Genomic DNA, 20,601 nt, shown 5'->3' with positions numbered 1-20,601 from the left:
TTTTTCTCCTAAAAAAGAAAATCCCAATCCCCCTTAAAAGACACTCGTCATTTGAGGTTGCTCTTTAATCAAGATATGGTTGAACTTGGCAGGACACAAAATGTTCTAAAATGCTGGAATTGCTGATTCATTTGCAAAATTACAAAATAATTCTATTTCCTACCAGCAAATTAGCACTGTGAGAGATTTCCAAGTCCTAGTAGTGAGCTATAGGCTTGCATTATATCATACCTAAGAAGATGTGTATCATCATCATCACTACTTAAGCCTTTAGTAAGCTATCAAAATATGGCACTGTGCTACATGAAAATCAACTTGGTTCCTCTCTTCTGATAAGTAACAGAATGCTTTATATTTAAAATGATTGCTTTCTATTAAACTGTAAGACATGAAGTTGTTTTGAAACATGACATTTGTGTAGTAACTTTGAAATCTTTGATTTAAAATTGCAGCTGATGTTCTGAGCGAAGAAGCAATACTGAAATGGTATAAGGAAGCACATGTTGCTAAAGGCAAAAGTGTTTTTCTTGACCAGATGAAGAAGTTTGTTGAGTGGTTACAAAATGCAGAAGAAGGTATGATTCTGTTTACAGACTTTGATGACCTTTAAACACTGTCTCATTATATGTCAAAATATTTACCTCTTCCACAGATTTTACTTGATTTCCTAAAACTAAAATTCTAGAGTTATCTTTCGTATCAAACATTTTGCCAACATCTTAGCTTTCCTTTCTGATATCACGGCAATAAAAATCTCTACATGTAAAAACAAAGAAAAATGAAATGCTTAAATTATCCACTCTGATGGAGGACAATAGGGAGGAAATGATCAGTAGATGTGAAAGGAGAAAAATACGTTTAGCTTAATCACACATTATGGAATTCTATAGATTTTTATGACACCTTTACCAATTAACTGACAATTTTAAATAATGGAAATATAAAGTGGAAGGATAATAATGGATAAGAGTGAATTCAGGCCAGGCGTGGTGGCTCACACCTGTAATCTCAGCACTTTGGGAACCAGAGGTGGGTGGATCACCTGAGGTCAGGAGTTTGAGAGCAGCCTGGCCAACATAGTGAAACCCTGTCTCTATTAAAAATACAAAAAAATTAGCCAGGTATTGTGGCGCACGCCTGTAGTCCCGGCTACTCAGGAAGCTGAGGCAGGAGAATCACTTCAACCAGGAGGTGGAGGTTGCAGTGAGCCAAGATTGCGCCACTGCATTCCAGCCTGGATGACAGAGCAAGACTCCATCTCAATAAATAAATAAATAAATAAATAAATAAAGTGAATTCAATTAAGAACAAAAAGTTTAGGCTGGGCACAGTGGCTCACGCCTGTAATCCCAGCACATTGGGAGGCCGAGGCTGGTGGATCACGCGTTCAGGAGATTGAGACCATTTTGGCTAACACAGTGAAACCCCGTCTCTACTAAAAATATGAAAAATTAGCCAGGTATGGTGGCGGGTGCCTGTAGTCCCAGCTACTCGGGAGGCTGAGGCAGGAGGATGGCATGAACCTGGGAGGTGGAGGTTGCAGTGAGCCGAGATCGCGCCACTGCACTCCAGCCTGGGCGACAGAGTGAGTCTCCGTCTAAAAAAAAAAAACAAAAAAAAGTTTATCTTAGGTGATCCAAAGAAGAAAAGTTATATTGTTTAATTTTATATATATTCAAATTTTTATATAATTTATATGTATAAATGTAATATATATAAAATGTATTCATTTATAGGTATTTGTATATATATGCATGTTGCATTTTTAGACAGGCAAAATTTACCTGAAAGCAGAAAAGAGCAAGAGTTTGCTATCTGCCCTCATGTGACTACTTTACCTTATAATGGGTGCCTAGGGTAAAAGTATGCTGGCGCAATGGCAGGGTTCTGGGTTGGTGACAGTAGTAACTTTTGACTTTAATTAGAGGAATCTGGGGGGGAAATATCTAACTTCTTTCTTCTCTCCTAGAATCCGAATCGGAAGGTGAGGAAAATTAAATGGCTCAACAAGCACAATACCTAGGTTACCACACACCACTTTTTGATTGGGAATGCTGAACCATTTGAGAAGAGAAACTTGGCTTCTGTTTTCGCAAAGGAAAAAATAATAGGATAGGCTTCCCTTGTGCAGAGGGAGAAATGGTTTTGTTTTTGTTTCGTTTTTAAATGGAGCCCTGAGGCATCAGCTATTATACTTGGGACTCTACCTCTCACTCACTATATGCTAACTTAAAGCCATTCAACAAGGAGTCAAGTAGGAATCTGAAATTAAATACTCAACAGACTCCTCCTTTTTTAGCTGTATTTTTCAGGTACTGTGTGGTGACCGCCCCACTGGTGTCTATTACAGGCCACTTTGGTAGTTGTGTATCTGCTCATGTATGTGATTTGACAAACCAGTTTTTTAAAATAAATGGCTTTTTAAAAATCTGGGCTTATATTGTCAGAGCTTTTATTTCTTTCCTGTACGTGACTTCTTACACAGATGGTATTTCGGTGTTTTTTCTCTACCCATCCACAATATTGAACGGTTGTATTTCTTGTCATCTATTAAAAACTGTTCTGCTCACACCTGTAATCCCAGCACTTTGGGAGGCCGAGGCGGGCGGATCACGAGGTCAGGAGATCGAGACCACAGTGAAACCCCATCTCTACTAAAAATACAAAAAATTAGCCGGGTGTGGTGGTGGGCACCTGTAGTCTCAGCTACTCGGGAGGCTGAGGCAGGAGAATGGCGTGAACCCGGGAGGCGGAGCTTGCAGTGAGCCAAGATTGTGCTACTGCACCCCAGCCTGGGTGACAGAGTGAGACTCCGTCTCAAATAAAAAAAAAACCAAAAAACTGTTCTGTTTCTCTCATCTCATGAGTAATACATTTCAGTTATCCTCATGGCAAAGGAGAAATTAACCCCCAAATACATGCACATTGGTCTTATTAATAATACCATGGTTATATTATTAATAATTAAGCATATAAATATATGTTTCACATTGCTCGTTTTCCTCAGCACTATTTTCTCCCTAGTTAGAGGAGAGCTAAAGATTTATGTATATAGGTTTAGGTCTTTGTTTATATTTATTTATGGCTAAGTTATTTTATCCTTTAAGTTATTCTTCTCTCAATAGTATTAATAATAGTACGAAACATCTGAACATTTAGGAAAACTTTATACAGAAGTCTTTTTTTTTTTTTAACTTTTGAGAAGCTTAAGGTACTGCCCTGGTGCTAGGGTGATGGTAATCTCTAAGAAGGAAACATTTTATCTAAGACTTGAAACGAAAGGATGATACATTAGTAACCCATGTACTCATTAAGATAAGCAAAAGGAAAATTGTCATTGTTGTATCATCATCATCCTCTATCTAAAGAGGGTTTTCTGATTTCCTGTTTGTCTTCAGAAAAGAAAAAATATTTTCCCTATGACTCGACCACTATTTATATCCATAAAATGATGATAGATCATTTTCTCTTTTTTTGAGAGGGGCTCGCACCCTCTATGGTCCAGGCTGAAGTGCAGTGGCATGTTCACAGCTCACGGCAGCCTCAACCTCCCAGGCTCAAGCAATCCTTCTACTTCAGCCTGCCAAGTAGCTGGGACTACAGGCACATGCCACCACACCCGGCTAATTTTTAATTTTTTTGTAGTAATGGGGTTTCACCATGTTGCCCAGGCTGGTCTTGAACTCCTGAGCTCAAGCAACGTGCCCACCTCAGCCTCCCAAAATGCTAGGATTACAGGTGTGAGCCACTGTACTGGACCAGTCTTCCCATCTTTTAAAAATTTGATAAATGTCTTTCTTTCTGTGTAGTTAGAGCACTGTCAAGTTCTCTGCCCCAGCTATGGACAGAGTAATATCTGTTTAAATAGATCTTTTTTGTTGTTTTTTTGAGACGGATCCTTGCTTTGTTGCCCAGGCTGAAGTACAGTGGCATGATACTGGCTCACTACAACCTCCGCCTCCCAGGTTCAAGCGATTCTCCTGCCTCAGCCTCCCTTTGAAAAATCATCTATATGTGAGAATGCTGTTTTCATTGCACAAGAAATAATGACAGGACAACTGTGGCCAAGAACAAAGTCATAGAATAAAGAGCTTATGTCACCTTGGAGTGCTTAGCATAGTCCTGGTGGTAACATATATATTCCGTCCTAAAATTGACCTACTGGATAATGTCCCTCTTTCATATGCTGATTTTCCTTCCTGGTCTTCCCCTTCATGGTTGGCTTCCTCCTATTTTATAAAAGAAAGTACTAATGCATCCATTCCAATACGGTACACTGCCCCAAGGATGACAAGCACATGGCGCTAAACAAAGGGACAGTTCTAGAATGTGTGGCTCTTTTAGGCTAGTCCCTTGAGAGAAAAGCTGGAAACTGATGGGAGAGGTGGCTGATTTCTAACAGGCCATCAATTCGTGGCAAGTCTCCATTATCTATCTGCTCTTCCATCTATCTTTTTTTTTTTTTTTATTGACAGTCTTGCTTTGCCACCCAGGCTGTGGTGCAGTGGCACTGTCTTGACTCACTGCAACCTCTGCCTGGGTTCAAGCAATTTTCCTGCCTCAGCCTCCGGAGTAGGTGGGATACAGGCATGAACCACCACACCCAGCTAATTTTTGTGTTTTTAGTAGAGACGGAGGTATCACCATGTTGGCCAGGCTGGTCTCGAACTCCTGACCTCAGGTGATCCACCTGCCTTGGCCTCCCAAAGTGCTGAGATTACAGATGCAAGTCACTGCTCCTGCCCCCTTCCGTATATCTAAAAATTGTAATTTTGAAGATAAATAATAATTATACCATGAGTGTCTATTAATGTGCTTATTTGAATTGAAAAAATGCAAAATTTTAACTGAAAAATAAACTTGGCCAACTAATTTGACACATGCTGACTGCCAGTTAGGATACATGGCCAGCATATTGTATAAACTGAATAAGTTAAATATGCATCTCTAATATATTGACAAAATTTAAAGATAAAATATTGAAAACATGCTACAAATTTTATGTCAACTTTTATGTGTTTTTATATGTCAATGTGTAAGACAGTTATTGCTCCACTTTAGCAGAATATGAGTAAAAAATGTGAGCCAACAACTTTGCTGGCTCCAGCATTTCCAAGGTAACCAGAAAGCACAGTTATCCAAGGGCTTAGAATGGAAGCAACATGGAACTAGAAGTCTATGGAATACTACTTAACATTTTCCAGCGCAGAGTATTTTTCCCAAACAAAACTTGAAGTAGTGATTGTAAGGTCAGCACGCATGGGGAGGGGAAAGGAATGCTCAAACAGCAGGGACTCAGTAATGAATCCTCAAACCAAAAGCCCTGTCTTTCTCTGAAAGACAATTTCCTGTTTTTTGTTTGTTTGTTTTTAAATAAAACCAGTTTCTATTTTAAAAGTAGTTAAATTAGTTATCCATTGCCATGGAACAAATTACCCTAACATTTGGCCATTTGGCAGCTTTAAACAATAAACATATGTGATGCCACAGCTTCTGTGGGTCTGGAATCTGGAATCTGGGACTGGCTTGGCTGGGTGGCTTCAGCTCAGCCTCATGAGGTTGCCGTCAGGCCGTGGGCTGGAGTCGCTGTCTTCCCAGGGCTGTAGAATCTGCTTTCAGGGTGACTCACAAGGTTGTTGCCGGACCTCAGTTCTTGCTGACTTTTAGCCAGAACCTCAACTCAACTGCCTGAGTGACCTCACGACATAATAGCTGGCTTCCTCCAGATTGAGTAATCTGAGAGACAAGGAGCCCAAGAAGGAAGTCACCTTTAATAACCTAATACTGGAAGTGACATAACATCACTTCTGCTATATTTTATTGGTCACGTAGACCAGCCCTGTATAATGTATCCGAGAACCGAGTGAGAGTGTGAATACCAGTACATCAGGATAATTTCAGGCCAACTTGGAGACTGGCTACCACAGTAGTACATATACAAAAATAATATCTGATAAATTAAAAATGTTCACGTTGCCAGGCATGGTGGCTCACACCTGTAATCCCAACACTTTGGGTGGCCGAGGAGGCTGGAGGAGCCCTTGATCCCTTGAGCCCAAGACCAGCCTGGGCAACACAATGAGACCCCATATCTACAAAAGTTAAACAAACAAACTGGGCATGGTGGCATCACCTGTGGTTCCAGCTACTCTCAAGCCTGGGGCAGGAGTATTTGCTGGAGACCTGGAGGTTGAGGCTGCAGTAAGGTGTGATCAAACTATGCACTCCAGCCTGGATGACAGAGTGAGACCCTGTCTTAAAAAAAAAAAAAAAAATGTAAAATTAAAATTTTCACCTAATGGTAAAACAATGAAAGCACTAAAAAAACAGAGAAATGTCTTTATAGCCTTCACATAGAGAAAACAAGACACAAAAGCAAAAAAAAAAAAAAAAGCTCTGAATATAGAAAGTTTAAAGTGTGTCTATACTGAAAGGCATATGAATGATAAACACCAAATGCATACAGGATCAGTACAGCTTCAACAGATGGATAAAAATAACAAAAGAGTTAATACAATATAAACAGCTTCTATAAATTAATAAGAAAAAATAAAGAATTTAACTGAAAATATACAAAGAGTATGATGAGTCAATTCAAATGGATAATTACAATGAAAAGATGCTCAACCTTACTGTTAATTGGAGATGTACAACTTAAAATAATAAAGTCAGAAAAAAATTACTAAAATCAATAATGTTGGCTGTATGAAAAGTGAGTTATTTTCACATATGGCCTTTACAGTTACAATCTGGCAATAAATATCAAGATTTTAAAAATGCATGTCCATTGATCCAGCACTCCATTTCTAGAAATCATTCCACAGTTGTACCCAAAGACCTATGTGCACGGATCACTGTATTAGTGACAGGCTGGTAGATGAAAAATGTGTATAAGAAAAAAGCCACTTGGCCAGGCATGGTGGCTCACCTGTAATCCCAGCACTTTGGGAGGCCGAGGCAGGTGGATCACCTGAGGTCAGGAGTTTGAGACCAGCCTGGCGAGCCAAGATTGTGCCATTGCACTCCAGCCTGGGCAACAAGAGAGAAACTGCCTCAAGAAAGAACGGAAGGAAAGAAGGAAAGAAGGAAGGAAGGGAGGGAGGGAGGGAGGGAAGAAGGGAAGAAGGAAGGAAGGAAGAAGGGAGGGCGGGAAGAAGGGAAGAAGGAAGGAAGGAAGGAAAGGAAGAAAGGAAGGAAATGACTACCTTAAAAATTTTCATAAATCTATATCATGAATCAATTTTTTTTTTTTTTTTTTTTTTTTTTTTTTTTTTTTTTTTTTTTTTTTTTGCTGTGGAACAAATTACCCTAACATTTAGCAGCTTTAAACAATAAACATTTTTTAAACATTTTTTTCTGCCATAGTTTCTGTAGGTCAGGAATCTGGAAGCAGCTTAGCAGGGTGGTCCCATCATATGCATTTTTAATCTATGACTCGAACAGTTTTAGAATACTACTTGACACTTTCTAGCACGAAGTATTTTTCCCAAACAAAACTTGAGATAGTGATTTTAAGTTAAGCTAAACTAAAAAAGATGTTAATAATATATTATTCAAGGAAAAATGCAAGTTTTAAAGAATTTTTTTCATCAAAAAAGTTATGTGTATGTATACCTTACCCTTATAAATACATAAAGGAGAAAATATTATCTAATAATTGTTATAAATGTTATTTCTGCATGTATCTTGGACAGTGATGGGACGAAGAAAGGGAAAGAATAATTTTTCTTTTTATTCTTCATACCTATTTAGATTTCCTTAGAAAGAGTATCTGATACATTCATAATTTTAAAATTAATGTGCTTATTCTATATTATTTTTATATCCTGCTCCTTAATCATACTCTGTATTTTTACCATATCAATAACTATTCTTCAAAAACATGATTTTTAAACATATCATTGTTCTTGGTCCAGAAGGGTCACAATTTATTTAATTATTCCAGAATTCTGTATAAGGTATCTTTAACTTTTTGCTTTTAAAAATTACCATCTAAAACATACCTTTATATAAATTTTTGTTCATCTATGGTTATTCAGAAAAAACATGGAATTTGGGTTAAAGGGTTTGAACATTTTAACACAATGTGATCTCACTTTCTGGATTTGCATTTATACATTTAAATAGATTTTACTCCCATTTTGGGCATAGTTCAAGGCAGTATCATTTCAATAAGAAATTTAAAATTATGTGTTAGTGTCTAAAAATAGAACGCTACACTTCGAAACTTCTGGAATTCAGCAGTTTCTAATTTGCAAAATTTTGTTGGGGTAGAGGGAAATAAAAATCTTTCATTTGCAAACCAAGAAACCAACAATCGTGAAACGTATCATGTCTTGCATAGTCACAGAATTGTTTGGCTTGAGACAATGTGCATCCCATTACTAATTTCTAAAACACCTCCCAGCTCATGCTGATTCAGTGTTTCTGACCTCATCTTCTCTGAACTAATGGAAATTATTTCCTTTCTGTTCTCTGTACTTTTGAGAAATGATAGACTTCAAAGTCCCTCCTGGTATACCCTACACCTGGTATATACCTTGGTACACCTTTTCTTGTGGAATACAGGGGTGTAAAATGTTTCTTCCACGTAAAACACCTTTTTAGAACTAATCTTTGCATGATTGAAACTTTTACATCTTGGTTTTATGTGTGTTTTAACTGTTTTATTGACATACAACATATAGAAAAGTGCATCTAAGTCTTTGGCTTGAATGGAAATAGCACACCTGGGTAATCAGCGATCCAATGAAGAAATTGAACGTTAGCCTCCTCTTGCCTCTCCCAACCCTAGCCTCCACCCGAGAAATCAAGATCCTGGATTATTTTTGCCTGTGTTTGAAATGGATGCATTTAATATTATTTTGTTAATGTCTTCTTTTACTCAACCTTGTTTTACCTTTTTTGTTGTTCTTTGTGTTTAGTTGTTTTCTGGTGTGTGATTAAGTAGATACAGTTGACCTACCAACAATAATGCCCAGCTCTTTCAGCAGGAACATGTGAAATGAGAACATTATTTTTTAATGAGCCTGAATGTTGCACTATGTTCTTGGCAGAGAATAATTTCTAGGTACATACCTGTTTTTCGGAGATAATCATTGGAGCACATGGTTTTCCTCATTATAAAAAAAAAAAATCATCCATGTCTTCTCTGGAGAGTAGTCACATCTTTATGGGCAAGATAGATTTTTTTTAATGAAATCATAAACTACTGTGTCTTCAGTCCTTTGGACTTCTTCCCACATTTGGCTTTTGCTGCTGTGTAAGTGGAGGGGTAGAGATAGGAACTTGGAATTGATTGGCTTGAGTGCGGAGACACCACTCTGCCATTTAATTTGCTGTTAAACTAATTAGCTAGTCACTTAACTCTTGGTATTTACTTTGCTTAATTGTAAAAATAAGAGCTTGGACAAGATTCAGCCTTGAACCAATAGTGTGAGCCACCCAAAGTAATCTGCAAAACTCTGTTTTCATCAGATAGTCAGTGGTCTGTGACCTAAGGAAAGTAAAATGACTGGGCTACCTTGGTGATCCTCAAACTTCAGCATGCATCAGGATCACCCAAGGGTTTGTTACGGTTGATTGCACCCCTGCCAGGCTGTGTCTGACTCAGTAGGGCTGGGGTCTAAGGATTTGCATTTCTAACAAGTTCCCAGATGACACTATTCTGTGTCAGAACCACACTTGGAGAACTGCAGGGCCAAATGGTTACTAAGCTCCATTTCGGTGCTGACTTTCTGAAGTCCATTATGTCTTCGGTTAAGGAGACAGATTGTATTTTGTTCAACTCTGTATCTTCAATTGCCATATAGCGTAGCACATAACTTGGCAGGAAGGTGGTGTCCCGTAAAGTCTGAACGTCTAAATGAGTGAATGTGTATTAAGAATTCCTTTTTAGGCCAGGCGTGGTGGCTCACGCCTGTAATTCCAGCACTTTGGGAGGCCGAGGTGGGTGGATCACGAGGTCAGGATATCGAGATCAGCCTGGCTAACATGATGAAACTCTGTCTCTCCTAAAAATACAAAAAGTTAGCCGGGCATGGTGGCGGTCGCCTGTGGTCCCAGCTACTCGAGAGGCTGAGGCAGGAGAATGGTGTGAACCTGGGAGGCAGAGCTTGCGGTGAGCCGAGATTGCACCACTGCACTCCAGCCTGGGCGACAGAGTGAGACTCCGCCTCAAAAAAAAAAAAAGAAAAGAAATCCTTTTTAAAGAGTTGATTAAAAATTCATCCTAAATTTTTCCTATACCTTCTTTAACAAGTTCAGCATTTGAGCCACAGCCTGACTGCTACTTCATGAGAATTTGGATTAATGCACTAAACAACAACGCATCATTATTGATTGTGTCATTCCCTGGAACACAGCCAATACAATGTGGGCCCATAATTTATTTATAAAATACTCCTGACACTTTCCCTTATTATTTGTTTTCAAACTAAGCAAAAATAACTATACTGTGAGGATCTAACCAGGCTCTGTAACAATGCCAATTATTCTTTTTTAAAAGTTGTTACAAATGTTTATATATTTAGGGAGTACAAGTGCAGATTTCTTAGGTGCATAGATTGTACAGTGGTGAAGTATGGGCTTTTAGTGTACTCACTACCCAAGTAGTGTACATTGTACTCGACAGGCAATTTCTCACCCCTCAGTCCCACCCCTGCCTTTCGTAGTCTCCAGTGTCTATTCTTCCACTCTATGTCCATGTGTGCCCATTGTTTAGCTCTCACTTGTGAAAGGGAAAACATGGTATTTGACTTTCTGTTTCTGAGAGGTTTTTTTTTTTTTTTTCATAAAATCCTAAAGTTTTTTTTTACTTTTTAAGTATTTTCAAGTATTTTTATTTTGTATTTTTAAAACTACTTTTCAGCTGGGCACAGTGGCTCACGCCTATAATCCCAGCACTTCCGGAGGCCAAGGCTGATGCATTCCCTGAGATCAGGAGTTGGAGACCAGCCTGGCCAACATGGTGAAACCCCATCTCTACTAAAAATACAAAAATTAGCCGGGTGTGGTGGCTCACACCTGTGGTCCCAGCTACTTGGAAGGCTGAGGCAGGAGAATAGCCTGAACCCGGAAGGCAGAGGTTGCAGTGAGCCGAGATAGAGCCATTGTACTCCAGTCTGGGTGACAGAGCCAGACTCTGTCTCAAAATAAAAATAAAAAATAAAATAAAATAAAACACTTCTAAAGTATTTTAAGAGGTACAGGAGGGTGGGAAATATCTCAAGTCAAAGTCTTGATTTATTATTATTATTATTATTTTTTACTCCCCAGGGAAGAAGCAGTCCTTGATGTTTTACAACCAACTAAATCCTTTGAGGAATCTTAGACCTTTTCATTGCATTATCTTTTCTTTTTAGCAGGAAATCCTCATGGTTTTCTGAGTGTAGTCTCCAGACTGGCAGCATTGATATTCCCTGGGGGCTAGCTGGACATGAAGACTGTCAGGATCCCCCCAAGACATGTGAAATCAGAAACTCGGGGGGGTGGACCGAGCAATCTATTTTGACAAGCCCTCCTGGTGATTTGGATGCAAGCTTGGGCTTAAGAACACTGACCTAACCCAAACTTCAGGTGTCAAAACATCTTGGAACACATTCCCAAGGAGACATAAGGGCAAGCAGACAAGAACTGAGGCAGGACCAGGCTTTGGTACAGGATAAGGGATTAGTGAGATGGTAGATTTCATTTTTCCTGAAAGCTGATTAAAAACTGGCAAATATCTCTTGAGAAAGATGTCCTGGCATCCTTCAGTGGGTTTTACCTGATGTAAGAGGATAGAAGATGTTAGTGCCCTATAGCCATATGACAGCTAATCTGAATTCATTCCCAAGTGTGTGGGAACACTGTGAAAAGTAATAGTCCTAAAACTGGTCTTTCTTGATTTTTTTATCTTAGTGAGCAATAAAGTGAAAATGTATTTAGTTTTTTTTTTCCTTTTTTCTGGTGTGCTCACCAACAATGACAACCAAACAACAATTTTTGTTGTAGTACCAAACAACAACTTTTCTAAATACAAGGAAATCTAAGAGATGACTATTTACAACATATCTAAAACTTTCAGAGAATAGAGAGTAATACAAGTGCTACAGAGTAGGGAAAGATGAATTTTCTGTGTATATGCTTCTAGCAGTCTAGATAGGAGGGTACCAGGCTAACTAGCTTGCAACAAAGGATTTTAAAATTCTGATGCTGAGGATAAAATAACAGATGAAATATTTGATCATTTATCTTGCTTTGGACCAACCTTAAAGTTTTTTCATGGATTTTAGAAAAACTGTTCACTTTGGCCTCTAGTGTTTTGTTCAAATCACAACCTGTTTCACATCATAGCTTGTACCTGCTAAATGGCTTTGAAATATTTTGAGCAATGACAATGGCCAATGAATTATTTACGAGTGCATTGTATAATTTCCATATATTTGAGTTTTAAAATATATGGTTGTAATTACTTTCTAGTTTAATTTCATTGTGGTAAGAGAACATAAATGGTAAGATTCCAAAGCTTTTAAATTTATTGAGACTTGTTTTATAGCCCAGCATATGGTCTATCTTGGTGAATATGCCATTTGCACTTGAAAACAATGTGTATTCTACAGTTGTTGGGTGGAGTGTTCTACAAATATCGATGAGGTCTTGGTAGTTGATAGTGTTGTTCAGAAGTTCTGCATCTTTAATGTTTTTGTTTTGTTTTTGTTTGCCTGGTAATTGTATCAGTTGCTGAGAAAGGGGTATTAAAATCTCAGTCTGTGACTGTAAACTACATTTCTCTGTTTGGCCAATTTTGCTTTATACATCTGGAAGCTCTGTTATTAGATGCATAGAGATTTATGATTGTTATGTCTTTCTCATGAGTTGGGCAATGAAATGTCCCGCTTTACCTGGTAATAATCTTTGTCTTGTCTACTTTTTAATCCACAGATATCTGATTTTTATAAACAACTTTAACAGTCTTCAGTTTAACTTTCTTTCTTTTTTTGAAATAGAGTCTTGCTCTGTCGCCCAGGCTGGAGTGCAGTGGCACGAACTCGGCTCACTGCAACCTCCGCTTCCCAGGTTCAAGCAATTCTCCTGCCTCAGCCTCCCGAGTACCTGGGATTACAGGTGTGCACCACCACACCAGGCTAATTTTCTATTTTTAGTAGAGAAGGTGTTTTGCCATGTTGGTCAGGCTGGTCTCGAACTCCTGACCTCAGGCCATCCTCCCGCCTTGTCCTTCCAAAGTGCTGGGATTACAGGCGTGAGCCACCGTGCCTGGCCTCTTGTCTGCTTTATCTGACATTAGGATAGCCACTCCACCCTTTTAGGCATATTGTTTGCATGACGTATCTTTTTCATCCATTTCCATTCAACCTATCTGTGTCATTACATTTAAAGTATGACTCTTCTGCACAGAGCACATTACTAAGTCTTGCACTCTTTTTTTTTTTTTTTTTTTGAGACAGAGTCTCACTCTGTTGCCCACACTGGAGTGCAGTGATGTGATCATGACTAACTACAGCCTGGACCTTCTGGGCTTAAATGATCCTTCCACCTCAGTCCTCCAAGTAGCTGGGACTACAGGTGCATCTCACCATGCCTGGCTAATTTTTATATTTTTTGTAGAGACAGGGTCTCCCTAGTTACCCAGGTTGGTCTCAAACTCCTGGGCTCAAGCAATCCTGCCTTAGCTTCCCAACGTGCTGAGATTACAGGCATGATCCACTGCACTGGGCCAAGTCTTGTTTTAAAAAAAAAATTATTGTGATAATTTCAGCCTTCTAAATGGTATGTTTGGCTCGTTATTAATATGGTTGCTTTAAGTCTATAATTTTAGTTTTCTCCTGCTTTTTCCTTCTGGTTGTACTCCTCTGTTCCTCTTTCCCTGCCTTCTTTTTGGATTAATTGAGTATTTTTTAGAATTCCATTTTAATTTATCTATTGCCTTTTAGCTACACCTCTTTATGTTATCTTTGTAGTGGTTGCCCTAGGGATTTCACTGTGCAATCTTCAATTTTCAGTCTAGTGAGAGTTACTATTGTAACCTGTTGCATAAAATATACCTTGTAATTGTACAGGTCTATTTACCCTCTCCTCAATCATTTATATAATAGTTGTCATATATATTACATCTGTAAACATTATGGACTCCAAAATACAATGTTATAAATTTTTGTTTTAAACAGTTCTATTCATTTTTAATTAAGAAAAATGTGTTTTTCACTGGGGCTTGTTGGGGTGGGGGGAGGGATTGGATCAGGAAGAATAGCTAATAAATGCTGGCTTAATACCTAGGTGATGGGTTGATCTGTGCAGCAAACCACCATGGCACACACGTTTACCTATGTAAGAACCTGCACATCCTGCAATAGACCCTGAAACTTAGAAAAACTAAAAATAAATTTAAAAACAAAATAGAAAAAAATATGTTTTATATTTATGCATTTATTTACTGTATCTAGTGTTCCTCTTTCTAGAGATCTGAGTTTCCATCTGGTATCATTTCTTTTTTTCCATATACATATAATGATTGTACAAACTAATTATTAAACAAAAACAAAACCCTACTTTCAGAATTTCTAGTAGTGTAAATCTGCTGAAAAATTATCTTGTTTACTTTTATATGAAAATATCTTTATTTTGCTTTAATTTTTAAAGAATATTTTTATTGGATACAGTGTTCTTCTGGGTTTGCAGTTTTTATCTTTCAGCACTTTAAAGATCTTGTTCCACTGTCTTATGGCTCCATTTTTTCCTAATGAGAAGTCAAGGAGCTTTCAAATCATTGTTCTAGAACTGCCCCCAGGCTAAAAGCTATCTCTCTGTACTATGTACGTATGTACGTATGTATGTATGTATGTATGTATCTATCTATCTATCTATCTATCTATCTATCTATCTATCTATCTATCATCTATCTATCTATCTATCAATCATCTATCTATCTATCTATCTATCTATCTATCTATCTATCTATCTATATCTATCATCTATATCTATGTACCTACCTACTGAATAGGTCCTATAGGATAAAAATCTTGATTAAAACTTAGGAACTGGGAATTTATGTTGATGTGGGAAAGGAATACTTTAGGTCATAGCTTATCACATCACAAAATTAATATCACACAGTGAATGAGCATCAGTATCACACCATCTGAGCAGGGGATCAGAGGCATGGCAGCTGTCAGGGCTCTGATTGTTTTGTGGGCTTGTAGCACCTTCAAAACATATTATACCTTTTTATGCTCTAGTTGATTGGAAAAACAGAAGATTACAAATCTTGCCATATTCCCTGATAGTTTTTGAATCACCTCCATTGGCAACTTGTTCAAAGCACTTAGAGATAATGATAATAAACAATTTTAGAAACAGATTGTGGGTTTCATTACTTTCCAGAGCTTAATCAATGTCTCAATTATTTACTGTAGTGTAATATCTATATATAAGGATACTAAAATCTATATTAGTATTCTACCAGAGAAACAGAACCAGTAGAATGCAGGATATACACACACACACACACACACATACACACAGATATGCAGATGCACGTACATGTATATAAGTGTGTGCGTGTGTCTGTGTATGAGAGAGAGAGATTTATTGCAAAGAATTGACTAGTTTTTTTTTGTTTTTTTTTTTTTTTTTTTTTTTTTTTTTTTTGAGACGGAGTCTTTCTCTGTCCCCTAGGCTGGAGTGCAGTGGCGCGATCTCGGCTCACTGCAAGCTCCGCCTCCCGGGTTCACGCCATTCTCCTGCCTCAGCCTCCCAAGTAGCTGGGACTACAGGCACCCGCCAACACGCCCGGCTAATTTTTTGTATTTTTAGTAGAGACGAGGTTTCACTGTGTTAGCCAGGATGGTCTCGATCTCCTGACCTCGTGATCCACCCGCCTCGGCCTCCCAAAGTGCTGGGATTACAGGCTTGAGCCACCGCGCCCGGCCATGAATTGACTAGTTTTAAAAAAATAAAATAAGTTCCACATTTTGATGCATACAGATCTTAATTATGGCCAAAGAGACTTGGAGACTAGGAACAGTATATTTTAATGCATAAGAACACCGATCCTTATTATGTTGTGTGTGTCTATCTATGTGAGTATCTTTAGTTATTGTCCTTTCAAAAAATTGGTAACCATTGATCTATTAATTCTGTAGTTTACTTTCAGTTCAGATTAGCTTCCTTTTTAATTCATTTCATCAGGGGTGAGAGTAGATGAACAGCAACAAGGAAAAAAAACTCATTTTCTCTGACATATCATATCTCTCTAAAGAACTATTCTTACTTGATGGCAAAATTAATGTCTTTCTATGTTTATTAACAATAAAATTAATAGTTTATATTTGAGTGACTATTTCTAGCAATGATGTTCAACATGGTGTATACCTTATTTTATTTGATCTTCACAAATAATTTTTTTGAGGTCAATGTGATTGATTATATTTTCACATATTACAAAGATAGAAAAGTTAAGGAACACACCCAAGTTGATACAGATAATAAAAATGGATCCAATGCAATCTTATTTCAGAAGCCATATTCTTAACCATTATGTGGTTATTCCATTTGATATGGTTTGACTGTGTCCCCACTTAAATCTCTCCTTGAATTGTAATAATTTCCACTTGTCAAGGGTGGGACCAGGTGGGAGGTGATTGGATCACGGGGGAGGTTTCCCCCATGCTGTTCTCATGCTAATGAGTGAGTCTCACAAGATCTGAGAGTTTTATAAGCATCTGGCATTTCCCCTGCTTGCACTCACTCCATCCTGCCTCCCTGTAAAGAAGGTACCTGCTTCTCCTTTGCCTTCTGCCACGATTGTAAGTTTCCTGAGGCCTCCTCAGCAACGCTGAACTGTGAGTCAATTAAACCTCTTCCCTTTGTAAATTACTCAGTCATGGGTATTTCTTCATAGCATTGTGAGAACAGACTTATACACCATTACATGGGGATAACAAGATTATATTTTTTTAAGTGCTGAAAATATTATGAATTCAAGTTTTCTTCAGATCAAAATTATATTTCCCTAAACCGTCCAGAAAAATCTCTAAAATAGACATTACAACCTCTTTATTCTTGTAATAGTTTGCAGGGAACCATGTTTGTTTATGTTCAAAGTCTGAAGTAGCATAATTTTGAGACAAGTGCATCAGATTGGGAGTCAAAAGATCACAGCTTCTCTGTTGTTCATTCTTATCTCCTCTTGTCTTGAGTTCCTTCTCTTGCAATGTCAGAGGTTAGACACGATGACCTCTAGTATTTCTCTGAGTCTTTCTAAGAACTTTTCCACAGTTCCATAAATAAGACCTGAGACTTGGAGATGATCCAGAACTGCCTTCTGACCTCTTTGAATCAACACTCTCAAGATACCCTAAAAAACGATTATAAGAGTAAGATTAGACCGGGCATGGTGGCTCATGCCTGTAATCCCAGCCCTTTGGGAGGCCAAGGAGGGAGGACTGCTTAAATGTAGGAGTTTGAGACCAGCCTGGGCAACACAGTGAGACTTTTCTCTACAAAAAATAAAAAATTAGCCAGACGTGGTGGTGTGTGCCTGTAGTTCTAGCTACTTAGGAGACTGAGGCAGGAGGATCGCTTGAGTCCAGGAGTTTGAGGTTACAATGAGCTATGATTGTGCTACTGCACTCCAACCTGTGTTACAGAAAGAGACCCTATCTCAAAAAAAAAAAAACAAAAAAAGGAAAGAAAAAAGAAAAAAAACCAGAGATTGAAAGATTTTCTAATTCCACAAATCACAATTTTTTAACGATCAATGAAATTCGTAAAAGCCACTGATATTTCCCCCCTTGTGTTAAAAAAAGTTATTTTCTATATACAATGACCAACAAAGTTGGAAGCAAACAAATTAACTGCCCAGAATCTATTATGATTTGTGCATTATGTTAGATATGGGGAAAATATTCTAGTTCTTAAAATCATTCTGAAAGTAAAGAATGATTCTAACAGTGAAAGATTTGTAACTGAAGCAATACACTAGATGCCTTTGAAAATTGGACTGCAAAATATGCTAAAAATGTGTGCACTCAGGAAAATTACACAGGACACATGAAAGAATATGCCACTTCTACAAAAAACAAATAGCACCCAGCTAGTGAGGGCTTCCCAAAAGTAACTCATGGAAGTTAGTTATAGCCAACAGCCCACCTCCCAGATGAAATGTATGTGCCATTTTGAATATCAGAGTCTCTTAATTGAATCTCATTTTTGTCCTGAGGGCTGTTCTTCCTTCTGACATGTTCTCACAATGGAAAAATGAAGAAGAAAGGGGAAAATGAGGTGTTTAGAGTAAGAGAGATACAAAAAGGAATTGTATGTCAATTGGTGCTGACATAATGAAGTGCCTGCTCCGATGGCCCCTTTCTCCTGTTCACAACTCAGCAGTTAGCCTAAGAACACTGCATAATACTGTTTGAGGGGAAAAGATTTAAAAAAGCAAAGGCCCATGTTCTAAGAAATATGAAGTAGATAACTCAAATTATATTTTTGTTTTTAAAAACTCAGGTAATAGGCCGGGAGCAATGGTTCACCTGTAATTCCACATTTTGGGAGGCTGAGGCAAGCGGATCTCTTGAGCCCAGGGATTCAAGACCAGCCTGGGCAACATAGTGAGACACTGTCTGTACAAAAAATAAAAAAAAAAAAAACAGGACCTGGTGTGGTGGCTCACGCCTGTAATCCCAACACTTTGGGAGGCCCAGGCGGGCAGATCACTTGAGGTCAGGAGTTTGAGACCAGCCTGGCCAATATGGTGAAACCCCGTCTCTACCAAAAATATAAAAAATTGGCCAGATGTGGTGGCTTGTACTTGTGATCCCAGCTGCTCTGGAGGCTGAGGCAGGAGACTGCAGTGAGCCGAAATCGTGCCACTGCACTCCAGCCTGGGTGACAGAGTGAGACTCGTCTCAAAAAAATAAATAAATAAATAACTGGGCATGGTGGCATATACCTGTAGTCCCAGATACTTGGGAGGCTGGGATGGAAGGATCTCTTGAGCCTGGGAGTTCAATGCTGCAGTAAGCTGTGATTGTACCACTGCACTCCAGCCTGGGCAACAAAGCAAGATGCTGTCTCAAAACAAAACAAAACAAAACAAAAAACTCAGGTAATAAATTTGAATTGTCCAATAATCAATTACGGATTATGGTCTAGTAGTGTTTCTTTTGGATGCATTCTTCTTTTCTTCCCCTAAACACTGAAAACAAAATTAAAAAATGAAAAACAGTGTTGAAGATCTTAGTTTTGCAACATGACTGGCATGGTTAGAGGTGGTGCTAGTTCCTAGGATTGCAATACCCAAAATGAACTAAATTTAACTTTGTGCCTTGCCTTTTTTAAAATTTGAACTCCCACAGCCCATCTTTCAGCAGGATTGTAGCAGAAAGTGCTGGAGGACACACACAGCAGAACAGCCCTCCGTTTACTGCCTCAGAACATAAATGAGGCCGGAACGAGAGACCAAGCACTGAATTTGGCCTAGAGAATGAAGGGGGATGGAATAATATTTTTATTCTACATGGAGGCAGAAGTAAGCAGTAGGCAATCTGGGCTCTGAACCAAATAGGTGAGAGGATAGTCAGAGGAAACTTCCAAGATCAATATTTAATTAAGGAAAATAAAAGTATTGCAGTGGAGAAACATTTTTTATATCAATTTGGTCTGATGGTTCTAGACTTATCTCAAATAATAAAGGTTCAGGGTAAGTTAATTCTACTCAAATTTACAGGAAACCCAAATTAGATTCAGCAGGGATGAGCAGTTAACATTTCCTGATAAGAGTCACTAACTGAGTTTAGGTACTGGTGTTTCCTTGAATCGTCCTCTAAATTGTCTATTTGAAGATTAATTTGTTAGTGATTTTGTTATAGTGAATACACCTTCTAATCTGTATCTTAGCCACATGTAGGAGAATCCTAGCTTTTTTTTCTTTTGAGATGGAGTCTCACTCTGTCGCCCAGGTTGGAGTGCAGTGGCACAATCTCGGCTCACTGTAGCCTCCGCCTTCTGGGTTCAAGCGATTCTCCCGCCTTAGCCTCCCAAATAGCTGGGATTACAGGCGCCCACCACCACACCCGGCTACTTTTTGTATTTTCAGTAGAAACGGGGTTTCACCATGCTGACCAGGCTGGTCTCAAATTCCTGACCTCAAGTGATCTGCCCACCTGGGCCTCCCAAAGTGCTGGGATTACAGGTGTGAGCCACCCCACACCAGCTTCTGACTATTTATTATAAGATAGCTTAGGCAACACAATTCACCTGAGACTTCAACTACCTTTCAGTTTGGTCACTAAATGGAGGGAGTGACTTGAACCACATTAGTCTCACAAACACCTGAAAGCAATGCCACAGGCTAAATGTGCAAATCCCACAAAAGAGATGACTGATAGCTGATTACAGATCATTGCATTTGTTTCCTATTGGCATTGAAACAAATGACCACAAATGTAGTGGCTTAAAACCACACAAATGTATTATTTTACAATAGGCAGAGCTGCTGCATTCCTTCTGGATGCTCTAGGAAGGAATCCAGGTCCTTTCCTTTTCTAGCTTCTACAGACTGTCCACATTGCTTGGCCAGTGGATCTTTCCTCCAGCCTC

The 20,601-nt window shown here is 38.6% G+C and overlaps 1 protein-coding gene across 5 annotated transcripts in view; it reads left to right on the top strand.

The window, feature by feature from the left end:
• BZW2 (basic leucine zipper and W2 domains 2) overlaps nucleotides 1-2,428 on the top strand; it is a 59,909-nt gene extending 57,481 nt beyond the window's left edge. For all 5 annotated transcript variants that reach the window (XM_055272524.2, XM_055272522.2, XM_055272521.2 and 2 more), the window contains 2 exons: nucleotides 453-575; nucleotides 1,970-2,428. In XM_055272524.2, the coding sequence (XP_055128499.1) occupies nucleotides 453-575; nucleotides 1,970-1,998 (152 nt within the window). In that variant the 3' untranslated portion in view covers nucleotides 1,999-2,428. The remainder of the gene's footprint in view (nucleotides 1-452; nucleotides 576-1,969) is intronic.
• The last annotated feature ends 18,173 nt before the right edge of the window (nucleotides 2,429-20,601 follow it).

The sequence above is a fragment of the Symphalangus syndactylus genome, chromosome 3 (genome assembly GCF_028878055.3).
Source record: "Symphalangus syndactylus isolate Jambi chromosome 3, NHGRI_mSymSyn1-v2.1_pri, whole genome shotgun sequence".
NCBI lineage: Eukaryota > Metazoa > Chordata > Mammalia > Primates > Hylobatidae > Symphalangus > Symphalangus syndactylus.
The sequence above is the reverse complement of the archived record's forward strand: the minus strand, read 5'-3'. Positions and strand labels throughout refer to the sequence as shown.